Genomic DNA, 26,319 nt, shown 5'->3' with positions numbered 1-26,319 from the left:
TCAGAGTGAGATTAGACATGATTATTCAGTTTTGAGCTGCGGTGGAAATTTAAGCAGGGGACCTCCATCTACCAGGATCAGTGTCTCCTTGCCAGCCCTTTAGAGGACAAGAGGATGAAATAAAACATTTCAGGAGCTGCCGAGGTAGTCATTTTTCCAGTTCTCAATCTGACCCAATGGACTGTTGGCCAAATTAAACTGTGATGCTTCACACTCGTCACTAGAAGTCTGTGTGTGGTTTGGGGGTGGTGATGATGGGGATGATCCCCAAAGCACCAGATTTCCTTTACTTAGGAAAATTGACTGCTCTCATTAGAGGAGCATCCTGCCAGCTTTCTGTGGTGTGTCTGCAGCCGGGAGGAAGTGTGGGAGAGGATGTCAGCTCCGGGAAGCCTGCTCTCATAATTAAGGATGAGTCTGTTGCCTCGTGATGGGGATTCTTTCTCTCCCACCCTCGTGCTTTCTCGGAGACCATGGAGCTTGGCAGGCCCAGATTGTATAGAGGACAAAAGGTTATTGTCACCCAGACCTTCCTAATGAAATCTGTCTCGTCCCTGGATCCCCCACCTCCTTTCTGCTCAGATAGTTTGCACAGGGGTTTGATTTATGAAGGCTTTTTTTTTTTCTTCTCTCTCTTTTTTAAAAATTATTTTATAAATAGATCAAGTTTGGTTTCTTTTGTTTTTTGCGTATTTTTTTACTGTGGTGGGTGGGTCTTTGTTGGTGTGCAGGCTTCCCGTGGCGGTGGCTTCTCTTGCTGTGGAGCACTGGCTCTGGGACATGCAGGCTTCGATAGTTGCAGCTCCCGGGCTCTAGAGCCCAGACTCAGTAGTTGTGGCACACACGCATAGTTATACACGCATGGGGGATCTTCCCGGACCAGGGATCGAACCCATGTCTCCTGTGTTGGCGGGCAGACTCTTTACCACTGAGCCACCAGGGAAGCCCCACAAAGGCGTTTGCTAACAGCACTCTGGATGCTGAGTCAGTCCCTGACGTGTCCCAGCTCTCACCTTCTGTGCTGGATGTCCTCGGTGCTGGTGCCAGAACCTTGGCCTTGGACTTGGTAGGAGCCGTGTCCCTCCTCCCCAGCCCTTTGTGTGGAGCTGCTGTCTGTTGCACGATGCTCACTAGCTGGCATTGTGAGCCCAGCGTCCTGACCCACTCCCCTCTGAGCCGTCTCAGGCCATTACTTGCTGGCAAGCATCTGTGTTCCCGAGTTAAAACAACAGTTTTTCACAGCTGGCTTTGTGGCACCAAGTGCCCGCTCCTGTGACCGCGGGTGATTTCGCTTTCTCGTGTAGGATCTGTGTTCTTTGTGCTCTGTGTCTGGTCGCATGGGGTGATGAGCAAGGCTGGGCCCCCCCCCACACACCCCAGAGCACACGGGAGGGGGCCATAGCTTCACCCCTGGCTTTGGGCCAGACTCTCCAGCAGCTGTTCCTGGGCTGATGGGATTTGTTGAGAGCGAGGGCCAAAGAGGACAAGTCCATCGTGTGAATGCAAGATTGCTTCCAGATGGTTCTGGTTAACAGTAAAGTACACCAAAATTCTTTCTTTAAGCAAAGCCGTTTTAACGTTTATAATGGTCTTATTTCAGGGACCAGTAACATGAGATGGCATGGCTTACTTAGGAAAGAGAGTGCTGCCTGGGCACCAGTCCTCACTCTGCCAAGGTTCTGGGGCCCTGGGCAAATCCTGAGCCTGGGGTCTCTTGTTTATAAAATACTTCCTGTGCCCTTCTCTGCCAGCCTCCAGCGGGGGTGGGCTTTGCTCTGCTTTTCCAAGCTTCTGAAAAAGACAGACTCCATTAGGAAAATTCCAGTGATGGTAACCTTTCATTTCTGTCTCTTGCAACCCTTAACTCTTTTGTGATTCTGACTTGATGACGCATCAGGGGAATTGTTCCCTCCTCTATTTCCCTTGAAACTGAGAGCTGATAAATCAGAGGCTTTCCCCCTGGGAACAGAGTGCCGTCCACCGCCATTTTCTTCTCTTAGCACTCACTGCCTTTATGAAGGCAAAGGGAAACTTTTCTGTTCCGTGTCCTCTCCAGCAGAGTGGCCACTAGCCCCCGGGGACCTTTTCAATCTAAATTAGTTAAAATTAATTAAAAGTAAACATTGGTTTCCCATGTCACAGCAGCCGCATCTCAGTTGTTCAGTGGCCACGTGTGGCTCGTGGCTACTGAAGTGGATGTGACAGATATAGAACATTTCCATCATCACATAAAGTCTTAGCAGATGGCACTACAGTCTAAGTAATGTAAGGGTTTAACTGGGGTGGAGGGCAATGCCGGGAGCTGTCCGTAATTGAACAACCCAGTAGCAAGGAGTTAAAAAGACAGCTGAGCCAAGATGGGGAGAGCAGAAAGTTGTGGCCATGTTCTGTGGCTTCTGACCCTGCTGCTGCTGGACTCCAAGTCCAGAAGTGGGAGACGGGCTTCCCTCTACTTTTCAGACCTTCGGGGGCAAAGGTCATTGTGTTTAGAGATGTCTGGTCTGCAGCCATCCCTCACTGGCAAGCCTGCTGACCATTCCATCTGCCCTGGTCAGTAACACACCTCCCTCCTCCAGCCCCTCTCCGCCACCTCCTAGACTGTGCCAGCCGTTGGCACTTTTATTCATCTTGTTTTTTTCTTTCACCTCTTGGAGAATATTTCAGACCCCAAGGATCAGGTTGAAAAGCAGCTTCACTTGCAACCCTTTTCCTTTCTGGTTGAGGTTGGCATTTATTCTCAGTGTGCAGCCTGGAGCCCAGCTCTGGGTTAAGCGCTGCAACCCCCCAGCATTGGGCTTCTTACCAACCATCCAAATGTCTTCTGGAGAGAAACTCACCAGAGGCAGCCCCCAGCGTGGTGTAGAGCTGCTGGGTCAAGTTTCACAAATAGTTTAGTTTCTTCCATCTTCTTCTTTATTGCTCTTTTCAATGCCCTCTGACGGTACATTCAGGCAGGCTGACAGGGAAGGGGATAAGCAGATTGAGAAACGCCACAGAATGCTTTATGAAGCCAGCTCCAGAGCTGTACCCGTGTTTTAATATAAATTGATTTATTGAACCAAGCACAGAAGCGCTGTTACAGAAACCCCAGGCTATGTCCTCCCGAGGACCACCTAAAAAACAGCCCCAACTGACACTCCTCATTAGCTTTTCCACTGATCCCCAGGCAGTTTTTAAAGGGACAGTGTCCCTCCTTTGGGCTGAATTTATATGTTGGCCATGCCTGTGGGTCTAATTAGCTCAGCATTATTAGTCCTGCTCAGAAAGCCTGCATTTTCTAGCAGCTTGACTTTTGAGTTTTCAAGAGTAATTGGAAAATTCAAACCCCGTCCTCCTCCTCTTCTTGATTTTAATCACCTTTAACCCAGTCTTTGGAAATTTACCTGCAGAAGTCCCTGACTCCCGTGGTTGAGGTGCATGCAGTCCCTCCTTGGTGCAAATCCTGACATTACTGTGGGGCCATAGACTTCACCAAGGAGGCTTTTTATACTCACCAGAGAAATAGCACATTTTAATTTTATAATCACTTCACGAGAAAGCAGGCCATTCCTGAGTTAAACCTGGGATTCATTTCCTCCCAGCCACTTGTATTTTCATAATTTAATGATTATGGGCCACCTTGGCTGCAGTCTGATGGTGAAAAGCAATCTGGAAATTGGAGTTAATGGAGAGAGGAGGGGTTTGGATGGCATCTCAGAGAATTTTAACCCCAAATCTCGGGAGATTGTAGTAGATTGGGGGTTGGCCGGGACAGGGATCAGGTCCCTAAGAAGTCCCCGTGTTCCCAGTTCAGTGGGACCCGGGCTGAAGGCAGAGCAGGTCAACCCACGTGAAGAGGGGCCACTCCCATGGTCCCCGAGCTGCGATGATGAATAGATATTTTCGAGGTGCATGTTCTGCATTTTTTCAAGGTTTGCAGCTCTGGCTGCAGGAGCAGCAGGGAGTAAAGCCAACCCTGCTGCGTGCAGCACATCTCCCGACAGTGATAAATGGCCCCTTGCTCCCCGCCCTCCTCCCGCCGCTCTGCCCGTGAGGCCAGTGGAGGCTGAGAGATCTTTACAAATGGCTGGGAACTGAGACAGACCGGCATGGTCAGCCCACGGGGAGGAGAAAGAAAAAAGATGCCCAGCCAGCCTGCCCCGCAGTGATCGTCCACTCACTCTTTAGGCACTCACAGCCTCTCTCTCTGCTTTGCTGATAGGTATAAATGTCTTGTTCCTGAAGTGGTCAAACCACTTCCAAGCGTTTTTTCCCCCTCAGACCCTGTGAACAGTCGCACACTTATCTGTACTTCTTCATTTACCCCCAAGCATCAGGTCTCTACCACTTTTCCCCAGTGAGTGCTGTTTGCAGGCACACAGTACATGTGAGGGGGTGACTTAGCTCCAAGTCATCTGGGGGAAGTTTGAGGATGTCAAGTGCTTGCCCGCATCCCTGTGAAAATAGGTGTCCTATTAGCCAAGGAACCCCGGGGCTCACTTGTTTCTATATTCGACAAACCTTTATTGTACATCTGCAGCATGTTAGACATTGAGTCGTAGTTAAGAACAAGGGATGTGGAGCCAGACAGCCTGGCTGGGATAGTGCCCAGGTGTGGCTGAGACAAAGCACGTCACCTCTGTCTTCCTCAGTTTCCACGTATGTACGTGGGGCTAACGGCAGAACCTAATAATCAGATGGTATGACTTGGTCAGTGCATTGAATGAAGCTGGCATTTAGTAAGTGCTGTCTGTGTCTGGTAATATAATCATTAGATGTGATGGAAGCTGAAAGGAGCAGCAAGATCTGATCCTTGCCCTGGATTATACAGCCTAATAATGTGTGTTGAGATGCTCGTTTCCCAATTGTAATGAGAGGCTAGAAACTGAAAGGAAAAAAGAAGGCAGTTTAGAGAAGCAGGAGACTGAAGGGGTGCTGGCCGCTTCCATGGGGCAGGTCTGTCCCACAGCCACTGTGCCAGCTTATCTGTGAGAAGAGTTAAGTATGCTAGGAAGCCCCTCTGTCCCTGGAAGCTGCCGCGTAGTGATTATTTTATTTGTTGTGGGGGCGGGGGGGTTGTGTGTTTTGTTTGTTTGTTTTAAATCTACCCATGGACTTTCCATCCACCCCTGTGCTGGACTTACTGAGGCACCACTGCAGTTCTTCTGAGCCACAGCCCAGAAGCTGGGTCTCCAAGCCCCTCACTGGCCGAAGCATGTCCTCACGTAGCAAGGATCTTATCAGCTAAGACAGTGCTCACGTCATAGAGGTGGTCAGCTAGCCCAGGGACCACCTTCCTAGAAATTGATTGAACAATACCATTTTCCCTATAAATCTATTTTTAAAATCTCAAGAGTCAGGTAGATCAGTTGGAATTTGTGGATGAATGACTAAAGCAGGCCAAAATATAGGACTTTTAAAGGGGGGGGCGGGCGTTGAAGAAAAAAGGCCCTGTGGCTATAGAAGAGGGACCAGTGGTTTTGGGGAACTGAGATTGGGATTGGGGAAGACTCAGTGGGGAAGGCCGTGGTTGAACCAAAGATGTGAAACAGCAGAGGTTTCTGAGGGTTGAGAGAAGGATACGCTGAGCAGAGTGTGTAGCTCAAGTGGAAACCCAGAGACGTGAAAGTAAGTTGTGTGTTCTGGGAATGTGGAAGCTGGAGGTCATATTCAAAACATTTTGACAGCATGGAGGACTAGACTCCATCTGGGTCCTAGAATTAATGCCTAGAATGTGCCAGGCATTAATTCTTTCTTTACCACATCATAGGGATTCCAGGGGAGAATCCAGCAAATGGGGGTAGTTGCAGACTTGTGACAGTCATTATTTGCAAGCCAGCACAGGGGTATATCAGTGTTTTCACCCTGCGTACACACTTGCTGGTACACGTCAGCCAGATAATATTCCTGATGGTGTGTGCATGCTGAGTGGCTCAGTCATGTCCGACTCTTTGTGACCCTGTGGACTGCAGCCCACTAGGCTTGTTGGCGCATGGGATTCTCCAGGCAAGAATAGTAGAGTGGGTTGTCGTGCCCTCCTCCAGGGGACCCTCCCTACCCAAGGAATCGAACCAATGTCTCAGGTCTCCTGCATTAGCAAGTGGGTTCTTTACCAGTAGCACCACCTGAGAAGCCTAATGTAAGTTAGGGCAGCTTTGAATGCCATGCTGAGGATGGCAATAACTATCATAATTTTACACACGGTAGGACAGAAATATAGAGCTGACAGTATATTTAGAAGGACACATGGTCCAATCCTCAGCCTATTTATAAGATCCTGTTTTTAATGAAATTCCAGAGAAGCGAGTACTGTAACACATTTCCAGGTACTTGACAACAGGGAACATTGTCCTATGTCCAACCTACAGACCTTAAGTTATAAAATTTCGCTCTTCCCAGAGGAAAAATTTTTCTTATCCTTGCCACCCTCTCTCTGCCCACTAAGTTTCAGACTAAGAAATCAGTGTTGCTGGTTTCAAGCTGACAATCCCATAAAGGTGCTAATCCACCACGGCTTCAGAGTCAACTGGGGAGCTGGTTTAAACCCCTGCGTTCTGGGCTTACCCCAGGAATCCACATAAAAGAGTGAGAAGACCACCATTCCATGCCCCGAAAGACTTCACTCCACCTTCATGTTCCTCTGACCTTCAGACAAATCAATCCAAGCCTTATTTAGAGCAAGGACAAGGTCCTGCATCTGTCCCTCACTGAAGAGCTAAACACATCTCTCTGTAAGAACTAGACTTGCTGGTAGCACGTCCACTTTTTATCCCTCACCTTGTTACTCTGGCAAAGGCAATGAGACGCTGCCAATTCTAGGTTCAGATTCCTCTAGGATTAAATCAGCCTTGTCTGTCCCCCTGGGTAAATCAAATGCTATGCATTGTGCTCAGTAGCTTAAAGGACAGGGCACCATAGCTTCATCTATGTGGAGTGATGAGTTTTAACCATTACTTATTCAGTGAATTGGGTGTTGCGCTGGGCTTTGGGGAAATAAAGAAGACTGAAGCAGTCCCTGACCCCAGGGTGCTTACAGTCAAGTGTAGAACAAACAATACCCAAACTGGCAGAGGAGAGTTTACCCACAGTGAAGCTTTCCACCTAGAGTGGCCAAATATTCCAGAAGCCCTGAGGTCCTGGAATCTGGGATTTTTTTTTTCAAACCTCTCAAGTGATTCTTGTATATCCTTAAACATTGACCTTGGGCAGCCCTAGACGTTTGTACTGTGGATATATAAAAGTGTTAGTCACTCAGTCATATCTGATTCTTTGTGACTGCATAGGCTATAGCTCGCCAGGCTCCTCTGTCCCTCCCTGGGATTCTCCAGACAGGAATACTGGAGTGAGTTACCATTCCCCGCCAGGGTATCTTCCTGAACCAGCGATCAAACCTGAGTCTCCTGCGTTGCAGGCAGATGCTTTACCATGTGAGCCATCAGGGAAGGCCCCACGGACGTGAGCGGCAGCTCACAGAAATGACTGATGAACAGGCACTGGGCGCACTGGGCGCTCTCTAGCAGCTTGTCCTGTGTATCCTCCTGCTGGTGCTTGGGAACCTCTTTGACCACCTGCATGGACCAAAGACTGTGTTCAGGAGGGGGCTGTGGTTGGGACCTGCTGGGAAAGATAAGGACTGATGAAGCCCTTAGGTGCCAACCGTGGGTCAGAGTTGAGTCGAGCCTTTCTTTTTCCTTATTAATACTTGTGCCCATAACCTGGAGATGGTCCAGGCCCTGGCATGGTATGCATACATGGGTAAGGTCAGGGTATGGAAATTGCTGGGTTTTCATTCCCATTCTTCCTGAGTAAGTGGTCCTCCCTCCGCAAACCTGCCTACTCCATCTGGGTGGCCTTGCCTCACTCTTGGAAAAACTGGACATTTAAGTGTAAAGATTTAAGGTCTCTCAATTCCAATCAACAGAACAACTTGAGAGCCAGACCTCCGGTTGAAGCTTCTTCTGCAATGACCTTGACTTTCTTCCATTTTGTCAAGGGAAGAAGCAGCCTGAGAAGGTGGTATGTTTAAACTTCCACGCACCTTCCATAAAAACCTGGAAAGGGAGTAGACTTCAAAAAATTTTAAGATCTACTCAGAGCATGAAGATTAGTCATATTAAGCATTCCTGTTGCACATCATGCCATTTAATGGTGTTTACCCACACCCACAGCCCTTCAAGGGCAGGCGGAGAACCATGATTGAGAGCACAGTGCACTTTGCAGCCAATCTGGCTTAACCTGTGTGGTTTCCTAGTGGTGTGACCTCTGTTTTCTTACTTGTGTAATGGGGTTAATGTTAATATCTGTCTTACAAGGTTGTTCTAAGCATCATATAGGTTTTAGAAATACGAGTGCTGGGACTTCCTTGATGGTCCAGTGGTTAAGACTCCACACTTCCACTGCAGAGGGCATGGATTTGATCCCTGGCCAAGGAATTATGATCCTCCATGCCGCATGGTGGCCAAAAGTAAATAAGTGCTTTACAAAGTGCTTAGAGTGAAGTGGTGGTAGTTTAGTCCCTAAGTCGTGTCCAATTCTTGTGATGCCATGGACTGTAGCCTGCCAGGCTCCTCTGCCGTGGGATTCTCCAGGCAAGAATCTGGAGCGGGTTGCCATTTCCTTCTCCAGGGGATCTCCCTGACCCAGGGATAGAACCCAAGTCTCCTGCATTGCAGGCAGATTCTTTACCAACTGAGCTATGAGCAAAGCCCAAAGTAGAGTGAAGTGAGTGTATAATAAATGTTGGGTATATTATAATTCTGTAGGTGTTTGGGGTAAGATGACGGCTAAAGCTTTAACAGTTGCTGCCTTTGAAGGCCATCATCTGAAGCAACAGTGAAAACATTAGTTGCTCAGTTGTGTCTGACTCTGCGACTCTATAGACTATAGCTCTCCAGGCTCGTCTGTCCATGGGGTTTTCCAGGCAAGAATACTGGAGTGGGTAACCATTCCCTTCTTCAGGAGATCTTCCTGACCCAGGGATCGAACTCAGATCTCCTGCGTTGCAGGCAGATTCTTTACTGTCTGAGCCACTATTGGATAATAAAAAGCAGTAGGGCCACTCTGACTTCGAGAGCCAAGAGTGCTATGTTCCCTGACACACATCACTTCCCCCTAGTAATACCTATCCCCAACCCCAAGTAATGCTAGCAGCCATAGCCCTAGGCCTGTGCTTCTTACCCTGGGACTTGAGTAATGTGGGAGTTAGCAGAGGATCCCAGAGAGCATAGTAACCCACAGGATAAGCATCTAATTCCCCGGAAGATTTGGGGATGGGGAAGATATTTTTGTGTGTTGAAGTAGCTGTTGATTAGGTGTACGCCCAGTGTGGTATTGCCAGTTCAAGAGCACTTGAATGAAAGTATTACAAGGATGTAGCATAGGCTATGGAGAAGGAAATGGCAACCCACTCCAGTGTTCTTGCCTGGAGAGTCCCAGGGAGGGGGGAGCCTGGTGGGCTGCCGTCTATGGGGTCGCACAGAGTTGGACTGAAGCGACTGAGCAGCAGCAGCAGCAGCATAGGCTAGAGGCCGAGTAAGTTCTTCTCCCAGGGACTAGTGTAGGACCTGGTGCTCTGGCTTATAAATATCTGCATGAACCTTTGTGAGGCATGGCTGCAGACCAGCACGGAGGAACCGGCCTCGGCAGTAAAACCCTCTTTGTAGCAAACAATTTGCTATTTTCTCCCCACCATTCATGGATATGGGGTCAATTTTGGTTATTTCCTGATTTGTACGTGCTGACTTGGTCTCACACAACTTAAAGGCTAATGTCAATGAAATTCATGTTTGTTTTAGAATGAGTGGTCCCTGAGGAAGCAGAATTCGTTCCATATTTGTGTGCTCATAAAACGAGAATCTCTGATTCATACCTAGGGGAGATCTAAATGTTATTGATTAGAACATGAAGCTCTCCTAGCCAAGTGCTAATGCACACCAAGTGGATACCGAGTCAGAAGTAATTTCCAAATCTGATATTTCCTTAAAAGTCATCTGGAATGTTTTATCCTGAAATAGGATTGGTTCAGTTTTGCATGTGTACGTGATTGACTACATTTTCAAAAGGCTGATTCAAAGCATGTTTTTGCACATGAATCCTTTTCCACCACTAACTTTGGCCCAGGAGTCAAGAGATGATCCTTATTTGATTTAACTCCATGTGCCAGCACCTGTGCAAGTGCCTGGTACCGAGCAGGTGCTCAGTAAATATTCACGAATGAACAGGGAGACCCATTGCTCTCATATGGTCAAAGCCTGGCATCCTGGTGTGGAGCTACTAGGAGCCACCACCCAAATTCTATCCACATTCTAGCTGTGAGTGGGGACCCATTTGGGGGGTTGTGAAATCAATTTGGTGTACGGAGATGAGCATTTTAAATTAAGTAGCATATGGAGAAAAGAAAATATCAAAATGGATATCACATGGCAAAGGTAAATATTGTTTTTCTGAGGTGTGTTTGGGTATGAGTACCTACATGCTCAGTAGCGTCTGACTCTCTGCGACCCTGTGGACTGTGGCCCTCCAGGCTCCTCTGTCCATGAAATTTTCCAGGCAAGAATACTGGAGTGGGATGCCATGCCCTTCTCCAGAGGATCTTCCCAACCCAGGGATCAAACCTGTGTCTCTGGCATCTCCTGCATAGGCAGGCAGATTCTTTACCACTAGTGCCGCCTGGGAAGCCCATTGGCTGTACACTAGGTTAATAAGATTGGTAGGTGTCTTTTAAGTCATAAAGTATGAAACGTCTGCTCTAACCCAGTGCATGCTCCTGGGAAACATGGACCAGTGATATGAAAGCAAGCTCTGTTGCCTCTTGCCATCACCCACAGGACTGACGGTAGGAAGAGGAATGTTTAGGCCAAGAGAGGCATGGTTACCACCTGCAGAACTCTAGGTGGGGCCTGGTTCAGGCGTGCTGCTGGAAGGAAGAGGAGAGGCAGACATTTCCCAAGGGCTGTGGGCTGCTGGGTGGGGGTTCCTACTCATGGATGCGAGGGTAGGGGTTCCTCAGTGGCAACTACAGTGTCAGGAATAGAGCTTGCACCCCATTACAGGAAAAGTTCTCCTGCAGAGAGGGCCGGAAGCTTCCCCCTTTCATTCATTTCTCTCATCACTGCCAGCCTTACCCAAGCTGCGCTGCACTGCACCTGCCAGCTCTCTTCAATTATGTCACCAAATACTAATCACACTCTTACAGTTCAAGCATGCTGTTCGTGCCCGAATCCAGACTGCTGCACTGCATTCGCACCAGCACATCAACTTGCATACAGCTTAGGGCCGGCAGGCTTCAACTAATTTCAACAACAGTCCAAAGACCAAAAGGAGAAAATACGGGAGCATTTGTTGGTGGAGCCTTGACCTCACAGGGGGACTTTCCCAGGAAATCATGTAATCAAGATACCCATTGACAACAACTCCTAGCACAGAAATCCAGGGATTCAAGGCATCAAAATATGACCCCATCCCTCAAAACTCAGATTTTACAAATAAGGAAAGACTGCCTATATTGTGGTGAGCCTGTGGCAGAGAGGTTGGTTCTACCTAGAAACATTAAAAAGGATACTCCTAACCCCCAGCCTACCTGCTTGGAGAGGATGATTCTCAGCCTCTTGCTACTCGCCCTGGGGCCCCAAGTGCTGCCTCTCAGCCTTCTCCGTGGCTCTGACTTGGTCCTGACCTCATTAAGTTTGGTTCACGTTCATCCTCCCTCACAGTGCAGGGACATTTTTCCAGCATATTAAGATGTCATCCAAAGACACATGTAAGAAATGGAGGGGGAATTTCTTTTTTTATTTTTAACTGGAGGATAATTGCTTTACGATGTTGTGTTAGTTTCTGCTGCACAACGATGTGAATCAGCTAAAAGTATACATACATCCCCTCCCTCTCGAGCCTCCCACCCCGCCCCCCATCCTGCCCCTGCAGGTCATCACAGAGCGCTGAGCTGAGCTCCCTGTGCTGCACAGCAGCTGACAACTAGCCGTCTGTTTACGCATGGTAGTGCATATATAGCGCTGCTCTCTCAATTCATCCACCCTCTCCTTCCCACCCTGTGGCCGCAAGTCTGTCGTCTACACCTGTGCCTCTGTTCCTGCCCTGCAAATGGGTTCATCTGTACCATTTTTCTGGATTCCATATATATGTGTCAATATACAATATGTCTTTCTCTCTTTCTGGCCGTGGGAAATTTCTTTACTGTGAATCTTTGAAACCAGGGAAAGGGGCCTCTTAAAAGTAGACATTAAAAAAAAAAACAGATGAAAGAGTTGGACATGACAAAGTAGCAACATCTTGTATTGCCTTAAAGGAAATTCATGGAGCAAGGAGGGAGAGTGGGTCCTCTGCAGCAGGGCCACCTCCAGGAACAAGATGTGGCTCAGTGAGCCCTGTGGTTCAGCCTGGGGCTCAACTCCTTTGGAAATACAGACGGCTGGTAGGAAAAATGAAGCAGGAGGTGATTGCCAATCCCGCTGTGCTTTTTCCAGGAAGGTCTGGGGAGGATGGGTGGGGAGAGAGGCGAGTGGGGGAGAGCCTCTGCAGATTCTGTGAATTGCTTCATTGGGGTTCTGCCAAGCTCTTAAAAGCCACGAGGAGCAGTTGGGCTCCAGGCATGTATCTGTTCCTGACCAACCAGGCCTGGGTGATGCTTCATCCTGGGCCTCCTGGGATTCAAGCTTCTATGGAGGTTTGGGTGTGGGAAGACAGAAATGGGAACCAGAGCCTGAGACACTTTGTCTGCTACCATCCTCCACCCAGACCTGCTCAGCCCCTCTGAGATGTGGGTCTGCCTGCCTGGGACTTAAGTTTCTGCTCTGGGCAAAATGAGAGTTCCTGGGGCTCTTAACTCTTTCCTTGAAGAGTGCTAAGCTTCTAGCTGAGGAGGGGATGTTCTCCACTTATGATTATTTCAGACCAACCTGAAGCACTCTCTTTAGATTAGCTCTGAGATACCCTTCTGAGTCTCGGCATTTTCACTGTATGGTGAAACCATAGATCTTTCTGGATAAAGTCACACAGGTGCTGTCCTTCCTGCTTTGGTATCTTTATGCATGGTAAGTCGCTTTAGTCATGTCTGACTCCTTGTGACCCCATGGACTGTAGCCCTCCAGGCTCCTCTGTCCATGGGATTCTCCAGGCAAGAATACTGGAGTGGGTTGCCTACAACCATAATAGCTACAACTTAAATAGCACCTTATCCTTCTTCACAAAGGACTTGCCCAGACATATTTGCATTTATATTTGTTTTTTATTGGAATATAATTGCTTTACAATGTTGTATTGGTTTCTGCTGTACAACACAGTGAATCGGGTATATGTATACATATAACCCCTCCCTTATGAGCCTCCCTTCTACCCCAACCCGCATCCCATCCATCTGTAGCATTGCAGAGCAGCAAGTGAGCTCCCTGTGTGATACGGCAGCTTTCCACTAGCTGTCTGCTTTAGTGTATATATGTCAGTGCTCCTGCTCATGTTCAGTCGCTCAGTCATGTCCAACTCTTTGCCATCCCATGGGATTTTCCTGGCAAGACTATGGAAGTGGGCTGCCATTTCCTCCTCCAACAGATCTTCCTGACACAGGGATCGAACCGATGTCTCCTGCATTGGCAGGTGGATTCTTTACCATCAAGCCACCAGGGAAGCCCATATATGTCAATGCTATTCTTTCAATTCGTCCTGCCCTCCCCTTCAGACATATTTGCGTTTAATCCTTGCAAACTTGCGTGAAGAAAGGCAGCTGAGGAAGCACACGCAGTGAGATTTTGGGGCTTTCCCTCGTTCACACTGCAAGTCCACGTGAGGACTCAGTGGTGACCTCAGAACCTCTGACTCTACGCCCACAGCGGGCTCTGCCAAGCGAGGAGAATCCAGGAAGAGAGAGTCCCGGGGGAGGAGAGGCGTCCAAGGCCATGTCCAGAGGTTAGGGAGTGGAAGAATGTGACTCACGGATGTGTGTCACGGGGGCCACAGAGTGCATGGTGGGGATGAGGCCGTCCCCGAAGGAAGAGGACCCGTCACAACCCAAAGAAAGGGTCACATTCTTCTTCAATGACTTTGAAGTCCCATGAAGGAAATGAAGACTTAGGGCAACAAGTGGTTTTTCTATCCTTCTTTCTAGTTAAAAGTCATGACTTAGAAGAGAAGAGAGATCGTGGGAAGTGATGTGTGTGGATGGTGCCGAAGCATGAACTTCAGGTTCCTGGCCTGTGGGTTACGAAGTCAGAGTGGGGGGCTCTGGCTGGGAATGGAGGAATCCAGCAAAGATAAGGAAGAACTTTCTGCAGTGAGGGACTTGCCTTCACCAGTAGATTTAGCCTGAGCGAATAAGGAAGAAGAAAATTGTCTAGGTAACACCATATACCCTGGAGAAGCACTGTAACAAACGCTACTGCTCTGGAGGTTAGGAATTATCAGGAGAAAGTGACAAGCAAGGGGATCATAAATGCCATTTTTTAAAATAACTTTCTGACTGTCCATTGATATATATCTGTGATAAAAGGGGACATGGGTTCGATCCCTGCTCCAGAAAGATCCCACATGCCACAGGGCAACTAAGCCCATGTACCACAACTACTGAGCCCATGCGCTGCAGCTACTGAAGCCCACATGCTCTAGAGCCCGTGTCCTGCAACGAGAGAAGCCATCGCAGTGAGAAACCCGTGCACCGCAACTAGAGAGTAGCCCCCACTTGCCACAACTAGAGAAAGCCCACACACGGAAGCAACAAAGAGCCAGCACAGCAAAAAAAAAAAAAAAAAATTAAAAAAAAAAATAAGGGAACCTAAAATTTTAATGTAATGGGGTAAACGAAAATCCAAGGCATCACTGATAGAACTCAACCCTGAAGTTCAGCCCCAGAAGAGCTAACTGTTCAGGAAAGTTAAATGGGGAAGCCAAGTCTATAGCTTATCTTTGGAGGGAAGCTCGTGTGCTAAGGAGGGGGTGGCAGCCTTCATTCATGTGTTCAGCTGTGTCACTAGTATCTACTTTACATCCACAATTGTGCCTTCACTGTTGTTGAGATGAGGATATTACGGTGAATAAAACAAAGTCCCTGGTGTCATAAAGCTCATGTTCTAGAGGGGGAGGCAGAAGATAGACAAGCAAATTAATAAATAAGGTAGTTTCAGATTGTGCTGTGTAAGCGCCAGGAAGCGGTACATCAGGGACGGGGAGGGGGTGGGGGGGCTGAGGTGGGGGACGGGTGTGAGGGGTGTGGACATCACATTTACAGATGAGTGACCGGACAAGGCACCCTGAGGGCTGCACGGGAGCTGGCTCTGGGAGGATCTGGAGGAAGAATGGCCCAGGAAGGGGAAAGAACGAGGCTTCTTGCTATTAAAGAAACAGCGAGTAAGCCAGTGTTCCGAGCTCCTGGCAGAGCATAGAAGATGTCAGAGCAGTGTCAGAGATCAGACCACCGAGGGCCTGCCTCATCGCCAAGTTATGTTTCAAAATAATAGAAAGCCACGGGAGAATTTTAAGCTGAGGCATGATGACTGTGGATAAAAAGAGAAATGGTTGTGGAAGACTGGCTTACAGGCCTCTTAGCCAGTCTGAAAATACAAGCAGAGGTTTTTCTGCTAAAAATTACAGAACGGATATAGAGACATGAGATGTTCATGCAGGAAAAGTCCTAGAATTGCTACTCATCAGAAGGGTGAAAAGGCATGAATGTGGCTGCCTGGGGGAATCTTTCGAGTTCAAATGTTCAGAGAATGTGATCTCTGGAGTTCCCATGTTCAGAGCATGTGTCTGAAATACTGACTCCAAGGGTCAACACACAGCCAGGCAAGGCCAGAGCAAGAAAGGATGTGCATGTGAGTGAGCATGGGCTGGAGCCGGCACCAGTGAAACCCGGAAAGCCACGGAAAACAAGACTGGCTGCCCTTGCTTTGTGAATACATAAAGAACAAGAAAATACATGAGGACAGAGGAAAGCCACTGCCAGGAATAAGTAGTATTCATCGATTTGCTCACTTCATCAAACATCTGTTGGGCATTTATTATACACTGAGCAGTCTTTTAGGTACCAGAAACAAAAATCTCCGTCCTCACAGAACTTAAGTGGGGGAGGGAAGTGCACAGGGGAGCAGTAGGAAAAATAAGATAAAGAAGCAAAATACTTAAAATGTTAGGAGGCAGGAAATCCCTGGAGAAAAAGAAAGAGAAAGGAAATGGTAAGTTTGGGGGTGGGGAGTGATTTTTAAAGAAGATCGTTTCATTACTTGGCTTTTATTTCAAGTTTGATGGGAAAGCCATCAGAGGGTTTGAGTAGGGTAATGACGTTATCTGACATTTCAAAATAATTACTCTGGTTGCTCTGAGAATAGAGGTAAAGGACAAAACTGAACAGTTTTCAACACCTTCACCGCCATCCCTGCAGCCATGGCACCTTCGTCTCTTGCCTAGATTATTGCAGGGAGATCCAACAAGGCAACTGCAGTGTTGCAGGCAGAAGATGGTGTGATGTGAATAAACAAAGTGCTCAACTCCTGCTGTGTTTCCTTATTACTAGAGGATCAGAGGGGCTTCCAGATGGCGCTAGTGGTAAAGAACCCGCTTGTCAGTGTTAGGAGATGTAAGAGATGTGGGTTGGATCCCTGAATGGAACGATCCCTTGGAGGAGGGCATGGCAATGCACTCCAGTATTCTTGCCTGAAGAATCCCATGGACAGAAGAGCCTGGCGGGCTGCAGGAGATCAAGGCGAGGAAGTCTAGACTGTTAGCAAGAAAGATACTTTAAACATTTGCCAAAAGTAGAAGCTGGATTCAGAAACAAGTGTAGTCAGAACGGAGTTCTTAGAAGGGTGGGACCAAGGGGATTGAGGGGCACCTGGCTTGAGAGTGGCAGCAAGGGAGTGTCAGCAGAGGTGACTTAGGGTGCAAAAGGGTATGAACATCAGGGGAGAGGGATCCTCTTAATGTGGTCCAGGTGCTCATGAGGAGCAGTGAACGTCAACAGAAAGTAGGTACAAGTTGTAAAGTCAGCACTCCAGAAGTACCAACAAAACAGAGACAGTTGCTGAGCATAACAGCAGGGGAAGGGGCGAGTAAGCTTTGTGTGAACCTGAACTGCAGTCCTTGGGAAAGTGGAAAGAGCAAAGTGTATGTTAGCAGGAGGAGAGGTGGAGAGAGAACCTGGAAGGGTTGGGCTGCAGAGAGAGCAGTCAGTGCCTCTCTCTGGCTTAACAGTAAGACCAGGTTGAAGGGTTGGTATCTAGGGGAGGTGGTATGATCTGGGGAACAACCTGGACTTACTAGTAAGTCAACTCAGTTAGCAGTTTTCAACCGTTTGATGGCATTTCCTGGATGGTGGGTCATGGCAATAGTGTACATGGATGTATTTTGACTTTGTAAGAAATTTGATGGTTTCTTCTCTTAGTCTTTGAACAAGATGGAGAAATGCTGTGTGGACAGTAGCTCAGCTGTTTCATAGACGGCCTGAGAGCTATACCCAGAGTCCAAACTCATGAGGACATTGTCTCAGTAGATCACTGTTTCCACCTCCCTCTGCCATAGCACCTACTAATTTTTTAAAACCACTTTTTAAAAATATTTATTTATTTATTTGGCTGCACTGGGTCTTAGTTGTGGCACATGGGATCTTCCATTTTTGTTGCAGCATGGGGATTTTTTTGTTGTTGTTGTGAGATCTAGTTTCCTGACCAGGGATTAAACCCAAGGCCCCTGCACTGGGAACATGGAGTCTTAGCACTGGATCACAAGGGAAGTCCCACCACCCACTCATTTAAACATGAATATTCTCATCTGCCCTCTACTATTGAGTCTGTCTTTCGTGTGTTTCCACCAGACAAGAACGTGATTTTTCAGATTGTACTTACTTTCATCCATTTGCCTTCAAGAAATGTCGATACCCTTTGTCTGGTTAGCTTGACCTGGAGAAAGGTCTCTAAATGGCTTGATTCTCCTTAGCTTTTTTTTTTTTTTCAGTGACCCAGATAAAGATGGCAGAGCTGGTTATCAGCTTTAATGTGATAGAGCATAGAAGGGGGCTTTCCAGGTGGTGCTAGTGGTAAAGGACCCACCTGCCAATACAAGCTAGACATAAGACATGCAGGTTCTATCCTTGGGTTGGGAAGATCCCCTGGAGAAGGGAATGGCAACCCACCCCAGTATTCTTGCCTGGAGAATCCCATGGACAGAGGAGTCTGGGGCTACAATTTATCGGATCGGACAGAGTCAGACACAACTGAAGCTACTTCACACAGCATGGAAGCATAGAAAGAGAGCTGATTTTGGGGGATGAAAGGATATGTGTTCAAACATCTCTCAGTGGGTTGGAACAGTGGACCAAAACTAGCATGATAAAATTAATAAGGGCAATGGAGTTTTCCATTCAGAATAAAATATTCATTGTATAAGTATAAACTAAAGGAAGACAATGAGTCAAAAACCCTTCTTGGGTCTTTTTTCTTGTGGACTGACTGGGGTTGGGTTTGGTTTGTATTTACTCATAGTTTCAATACACGACCCTAAGCCACACAGACATGTATACACAGACACATAACACCAATAAAAGCCACAGTAATTTTAAAAAGGGCAAGGTCTAGGGACTTCTCTGGTGGTCCATTGGTTAAGACTCAGTGCTTCCAGTGGACCGCTGTGGGGGCACAGGTTCGATCCCTGGTCGGGGAACTAAGATCCTGCATACTGAGTGACGTGGCCAAAAAAAAAACGAGTGCATGGTCTAAGTCAAAGAAGTAACCATTTCATTCCTTTGTGGACTAGATCTCAAGTGTTTTCAGTTCTGACAAACTGAAAGGCTCCCAGAGCCCCTCCTGCAGTATTCAGAGCTTAGTCCTGTTGACTCTTTGCAACCCCGTGAACTGTAGCCCACCAGGCTCCCTTGTCCATCAGATTTTTTCACTCAAGAATACTGGAGTGGGTTGTCATTTCCTCCTCCAAGGGATCTTCCAGACCCAGGGACTGAACCCATGTCTCTTGCGTCTCCTGCATTGGTAGGTGGATTCTTCACCACTGCACCACCCGGGAAGCCCTGGATTCAGTGCTCAGTTAATAAATGTTGGTTGAATGGATGGTGGCTTGAGTGGTCAGAGATGGTGTCTCAGGTCCTGGGGAAGGACAGTTGGTGATACGAGGAGAAAGGAAACTTTGAGATAGCTCTCTTCAAATATTTGCAGATCTCTTAAGTAGAAGAGAGATTAGATTTCTTTCATGTTTTTCCAGAAGACAGACCAACACACCAATGGGTGACTAGGTCAATTTAGGAAAGAGTTTCCCGGGGCTGTTATCCAGTGGCACTACAGAGTTGGTCCTGTAAAGCTCCTTAGACAAAGACTGTCCACAGCAGCCCACTTGATGACAGAGGCCAGGACCAGCATGAGGGGTACAGCAGGAGAGACTCCTGCATTTGGGGTATAGCCAAACCAGTGGCCTTCTAGTCTGTACCATGGGCTTCCCTGGTGGCTCAGGTGGTAAAGAATCTGCCTGAAATGCGGGAGACATAGCTTCAGTCCCTGGATTGGGAAGACCCCCTGGAGAAGGGAATGGCAATCCACTCTAGTATTCTTGCCTGGAGAATTCCACAGACAGAGGAGCCTGAGGGCTGCAGGCCATGGGGTCGCAAACAGTTGGACACACACATAAGATAGATTCCTAATGAGAACCTAGTGAATAGCACAGGAAACTACTCAAAGCTTGCTGATGACCTAAATGGGAAGGAGATTCAAGCAAGAGGGGATATATGTGTACGTATAACTGATTCACTTTGCTGTACAGCAGAACCTACCACAACATTGTAAAGCAACTTTACTCAATTTTTAAATTTGAAATTTTAAAAAAAAAATTAAAAGGAACAGAAAAAAAAGACAAAGAAGCAGAGGCTAAACCATAAGATTAGAACTTGGTGGACTTGCTCCTGTGGGTAAGAACCCCAGGACGAGTGTTTGCCTTTAGAGTGGTGCTGAAACAGACTCCACTGTCCTGGAATTCTCTGCCCTGGGAGAATTCCATTACCTGGGCTTGCAATGCAGTCAAAGGACAGTTTTCTTGCTGCCTTTTCAAGCTTGTTAAGAGCGTTCTCAGCCTGTCTCTACTGAGCTCTAAATAACCTCCAGTCATTGATTCTAGAGCTGCTGCCCTCTGCCTTCTCTGTAGTTCCAGACTCCTGTGCTTGGATCACCAGGCCCCAGCCCCTCCCTGAGACTGCCCCCACTGCATCCTCTCTGTCTGAACGTGTCTTTTTACTTTCCATGTGGTCCCCAAGTCCCACTTGTTTCCACTTCACAGCCTTTCTCAAGTCATTACCTCCCTTTCCCTTGAGCCATATAGTCATTTGCTCAACTGATTTTGAATGTTAGCTAATGACCTTGGTTTCCAATAGTGGTTCTCCACCATGACTGCACATTGGCATCACCTGGGAAGCTTATTAAAAAATTCCTGGTACCTAGGTCTGATCCGCAGAGTTTCAGACTTCATTCCTCTGACCTGAGCACCAGGCTTTTCAAAGCCTTCTCAAGAGATTCCTTCTGCAGCCAAGATGGAGAACCATGGGTCTACAAACTCATTGGATCCCCAAGCTGACTGTAGTCTAATAACAGCTGTATTTGTTCCCCAAGGGACTCATACACCACAGTGTCTTAAATCATATGTGTGAGTATAGAACTATCAAAGGAGCTATTTCCACTTTGTGCTAATTTGGTAGATTTGGGGGAAGGAAATAGTATGGTTCCTTTTTTGAAAACTCAATTCATGGCAGACCTCTGGGCTCACTTGACTGCAGAAGCAGCAACCAGCTTTTATCAAGCTCTCAGCATGTGCCAGGCACTGTGCCGAATACTTCTAAGCTCGTCACATTCATCAGCCCATTTTAATCCTTACCGCATGTTCACAAGTAAGCCCCACTTTTTGGCTTCCCTGATTAATGAGGAAACTAAGGTTCAGAGAGAGACTTACCCACTTGCCCAGGGCTGGGCAGAAAGCAGTGCTAGACTCAAGCCCAGGCACATCCGGTGCCAGAACTTCACTGTTTCTCTACCCCCATGGGAAAGAACTTAACCAAATAACTTGCAGATAAGCAAGATGTGCTGGCTTTAGCTTTGGGGTTGAGCCTTTTTTCAGTTGAGTTGCATTCTTTTGTATATCAAGCACCTCCATAAATTTGATGTCAGATTCACTCTCAAGCTGCCTAGATATATCAAGAGGTATGTCACAAATTATTCAGCTTCCCAGGTGACTCAGCAGTAAAGAATCTGCCTGCAATGCAGGAGCCACAGGAGATACAGATTCGATTCCTAGGTCAGGAAGATCCCCTGAAGCAGGGCATGGTACCCCACTCCAGTATTCTTGCCTGGAGAATCCCATGGACAGAGAGGCCTGGCAGACTACAGTCTATAGGGTCACAAAGAGTTGGACACGACTGAGGCAACTTAGCACACGCACGCATGTCACAAATTAATTTTTTTCATGCACTCAGGAGACATTAGTTTAGAAAAGCATCTTGCTTCTAGCTTCTAACCTAGCAGAAAATACCCCATCTTTTACTCAGTCTTCCTAATACTTCTCTGAGGAAGTGAATAGGCAGTGCTTTCCCCATTTTGCAGAAAGGGGAACTGTATGCCAAATATTAATTATCTACTAAATATTAGTGACAGCTACTGATTATTGAGTACTTACCGAGTATCAGGCTCTGTGCTAGGCTGTTTACATCCTGTGTGGTTATCGTCATTTTGCATTTGAGATACCAGAGATCCAAAAAGGTGGAGCTACTTGCCCAGCGTTATACAACTTCGTGACTGGATACCTGTTTGCTTGTTTGTTTTTTAAGTTCCTTGTGAGCAAAACTGTTAAAACATGGCCTTTGTTCACTCCTCGCCACGGCCTGGCCAGCCTCTGCTGCGTGAGTGGTGGCATCTGAACAGCCCTGTCTGGCATAAACCACTGAAGCATAAACAGGATTTTCTTTCTGTGTGTCCAATGGCCATCTAATAGCCATCGTGAAACAAAGGATTTTTTTTTTGCCAACCTTGAATATCACACTGAAGTCAAACGGGCTCTAAATATTCCTTCTCCAGCCATCCCAATACCAGGCTCTTCGGCATAAACAACCCCTGAAGGTGAGAGCTGGCTCTTGGAGCAGTTTCACCACCCGTCCCCCACACCTCCATCTCTGAGCTCTGCTGCCTCTCACGGTTTCAGATTAATGACAACCCCGCCACCACGGCTGGGGCCACTCAGTGCTGCAGGGACACTAAATGCTGAGGACAGAAGCCTGTCGCCCCTTCTCGCTGCTTGTGAGTCGGCCAGCTCATTTTCTCTCTCTTCAGGCACATAAAGACTTGGTATTTTCTGGTTCGTTGAAATACGTACACACATGCACACAATTCTGTAGGGAGACTGACTCTTTGTACAGAAAGAGATCGGCAGTGTGGTGAGCGGACGGAGGCTCAGGGAAAATAACCTGCCTGGCATCCTGTGTCAGGGCAGTGGGTCACTAATTGAGTGCAAACCTGTTTTTTTAATGTTGTTTATCCTCCTACAGGGCATACAAAACCATTGAGGATGATGACTTGAAGTTTCCCCTTATATATGGAGAAGGCAAGAAGGTAGGCACGTGCCCTCCCTGGATTGAGAGAACCAGGCTCTCTCTCGATGGAGCCCATGGCAATCTGCGTGTTCCACTTGGCAGCTCATGATTTTGTAGTCTTGACAGCTTGAGAGAATATCACCTCCACCTTCCTTCAGGTCTCCTGTCTTAAGGGTCCAGGGAGTGGCAGGGCTGGGGAATGGAAGTGGTGAGCACAGGGGACTAAAGTCAGTTTTGTGAAAATGACATCCCCCTTCTCGATCCATTTGCATAACTTTTTGCAGTATTTAAACATGACCACTTTCACATACATCATCTCACAGTGTATTGACAACAAGCCACAAGGCAGGCAAAGCTGGCTGTCTTACATCCATTTGGGAGATGAGGCAGCAGGGACTGCAAGGTTAAAACCGCTCAGGCAGTCACGTGACTGACTGGTACGAGCCGTGGAGCTGTGGCCCTCCACTTCCTTCTGGTGCTCTTGCATTCCACCATGGATGCTCAGACTGTACATGCCAGCTTCTCCACTTGCCCCATGAGAAGGGGATCCAGAGTTTCACCTCAATAAACTATAGGATCACATGGATCAGATCCCAGGCTGAGATAGCAAAGACCATTCATCACCAGCTCCCAGGGCCCCTGTCAGACTCTAACATTGTTGGGCCAAAGGAAGGCTGTCGATCTTAAAGTGGTCTCTGAGCAGAGACTGGAGAGGGGTGCAGGAGTGGAGATGAGAAAGCTTTGAAGTCATTTCCTAGGAAGAACAAACACCTTCTGAATCATTGCATTCTTCCTCGGAACATGAATACATTTTAACTAAGCGCTGAGAGTTCCAATTAGAAGTGAAAAATGTGGTCACATTAAGAAGAATATTCAACTGAAATTTTTTTCAACATGTGATAGCTTTTATCAGAACAAGTGACTCATAAGAAAACTGAAGGATGCCTTTGTGGACAGAGTTTGAGCAAGTGTGTGTGTGTGTGGTATGAAAGCGCACACAGAAGTAGGTTTTGGCTTCAGTGTAGCCCAGCAGTAATTTTGCTCGAAGGAGAGAGGAATTTCACAGAGGGCAATGAAACATGAATATTTGATCAATAAATGCATCATTTTTCAAACCAACTTCCCCCTTTCCTGGAGATGGACACCTTCTGCCTTGCCATCCTGGTTGAGAGTCAGGACAGGGAAGGGCTCGGTTTCTGGTAGGGTTTCGTGTGTCTGTGTACAGTGGACACCATCAATGAGAATCACTCAGCCCAGTGATCTGCACCTACAGTTTCTGGGCTTCATGGTGCTGAGATTCTCAGTATTACCCTGCTGCTCCCCAGTGAGTTCCAGTAAGCTCAGGACCACATCCTGTTGCCTTCATATCCTTAGGACCCGTCTAGCCTGGTACTTGACTCATGGCAGGCCATCAGTAAATGCATAAGTATTTAATAAGCTGTTCAGTATACTCTTCTTGAAAGGAAGTGAAAGTGTTAGCACTCAGTCAAGTTCGACTCTTTACGATTCCATGGACTGTAGCCTTCCAGGCTCCTCTGTCCATGGAATTTTCCGGGCAAGAATACTGGAGTGGGTTGCCACTCCCTTCTCCAAGGGATCTTCCTGACCCAGGAAACAAACCCAGGTCTCCTGCATTGCAGCAGATTCTTTACTATCTGAGCCACCAGGGAAGCCCCTATACTCTCCTTTATTGTTCAGTCGCTCAGTTGTGTCCAACTCTTTGTGACCCTGTGGACGCCAGGCTTCCCTGTCCTTCACCGTCTCCCAGAGCCTGCTCAAACTCATGTCCATTGAGTCAATGATGCCATCCATCCATCCCATCCTCTGTCATCCCCTTCTCCTCCTGCCTTCAATCTTTCCCAGGATCAGGGCTTTTTCTGGTGAGTCAGCTCTTTGATTCAGGTGGCCAAAGTATTGGAGCTTCAGCTTCATCATCAGTCCTTCCAATGAACATTCAGGATTGATTGCCTTTAGGATTGACTGGTTTGATCCCCTTGCAGTCCAAGGGACTCTCAGGAGTCTTATCCAACACTGCAGTTCAAAAGCATCAATTCTTCGGCACTCAGTCTTCTTTATGGTCCAACTCTCACATCCATATGTGACTATTGGAAAAACTGTAGCTTTGACTATATGGAACTTTGTTGACTATACTCTCCTTGCTACAGCAGAAAAATGGACAAATGTGTTCTTCTATTGATGATTAGCAGTAGGATTTAAAGGAGCAAGGTTTTTCCCAGTTCAGCAAAAAGTGCAATTCACCAGGATATCATGTTCCTCCAGCATTCCAGTAAATTAGGGCTTGACAATTCTGTGATATGTAGCTGGTGAATTCAGTCACTGTACCTCTTGACCTGTTTAAAAGCCACTATGGCTCCAATTGGCTCCAGGCATACCCTGTACCAAAGTAATATGACCCCTCTGTCCCAGGAGTTCACGATCTCTTGAGAAGCTTTAGAATGCAACACATCAGTTCTGTCTAGATCCTTCACAGGGTTTTCTCTTTCTTTTCTGTACACGTGTCCTCAGAAGTTTCAGAATACTTTCACTGCTGTTAAATTCCATTTGATTTCTGCCAGTGCTTTGAAGGACCTGTGTGGGACTTGTAAACTAGCAGAAATATCAGATTCCTTTGGACTAAAATGCCCACCTGTGCTTTGTCCAACCTGAGAATGTACTGCAGCAGGGAGGAAAGTGGAAGGGGCATAAGGGACTCAGAATTTCCACACTTAGAGGTGAATGTGTGTCAGCTTAAAGGGAACTCCCAACAGAGCAGCGCCTGGCCAGAGGTCCCCAGGCTCACATCCTCTGTCTGCATTTTACCTGCTTTGAGTCTAGCCTTGTAAAAATGCGTTATGGTTTCATTTCCACTTAAATGTAATCCTGCCCACCTTCGGATGTGAATCCAGTTTCAAATTCACAGCCTTTGGAGGGAAAGTAGGATGAAGACCATGGTAATGTGTTAGAGCGTCATCTCTTAGTTTTTCTCAGTTCAGTTGCTCAGTTGTGTCCAACTCTTTTCGACCCCATGGACTGCAGCACGCCAGGCCTCCCTGTCTGTCACCAACTCCCGGAGTTTACTCAAACTCATGTCCATTGAGTCGGTGATGCCATCCAACCATCTCATCCTCTGTCGTGCCCTTCTCCTCCCGCCTTCAATGTTTCCCAGCATCAGGGTCTTTTCAGGTGAGTCAGTTCTTCGTATCAGGTGGCCAAAGTATTGGAGCTTCAGCTTCAGCATCACTCCTTCGAATGAATATTCAGGACTGGTCTCCTTTAGGATGGACAGGTTGGATCTCCTTGCAGTCCAAGGGACTCTCAAGAGTCTTCTCCAACACCACAATTCAAAAGCATCAATTCTTCGGCACTCAGCTTTCTTTATAGACCAAATCTCATATCCATACATGACTACTGGAAAAACCATATCCTTTATTAGACCAACCTTTTTTGGCGAAGTAATGTCTCTGCTTTTTAATATTACTGTCTAGGTTGGTCATAACTTTTCTTCCAAGGAGCAAGCATCATTTAATTTCATGGCTGCAGTCAACATCTGCATTGATTTTGAAGCCTCTAAAAATAAAGTCTCTGTTTCCATTGTTTCCCCATTTGCCATGAAGTGATGGGACCAGATGCCAAGATCTTAGTTTTCTGAATGTTGACCTTTAAGCCAACTTTTTCACTCTCGTCTTCCACTTTCATTGAGGCTTTTTAGTTCTTCTTCACTTTCTGCCATAAGGGTGGTGTCATCTGCATATCTGAGGTTATTGATATTTCTT

At 47.2% G+C, this 26,319-nt stretch overlaps 1 protein-coding gene across 4 annotated transcripts in view; it reads left to right on the top strand.

Annotated features, from left to right (window-relative positions):
- PPM1H (protein phosphatase, Mg2+/Mn2+ dependent 1H) overlaps nucleotides 1–26,319 on the top strand; it is a 305,996-nt gene that overhangs the window by 228,183 nt on the left and 51,494 nt on the right. For all 4 annotated transcript variants that reach the window (XM_006072608.4, XM_044941582.2, XM_044941581.2 and 1 more), the window contains exon 7: nucleotides 22,502–22,565. In XM_006072608.4, the coding sequence (XP_006072670.1) occupies nucleotides 22,502–22,565 (64 nt within the window). The remainder of the gene's footprint in view (nucleotides 1–22,501; nucleotides 22,566–26,319) is intronic.

This window comes from Bubalus bubalis, chromosome 4 (assembly GCF_019923935.1).
Source record: "Bubalus bubalis isolate 160015118507 breed Murrah chromosome 4, NDDB_SH_1, whole genome shotgun sequence".
Lineage (NCBI taxonomy): Eukaryota > Metazoa > Chordata > Mammalia > Artiodactyla > Bovidae > Bubalus > Bubalus bubalis.
The sequence above is the reverse complement of the archived record's forward strand: the minus strand, read 5'-3'. Positions and strand labels throughout refer to the sequence as shown.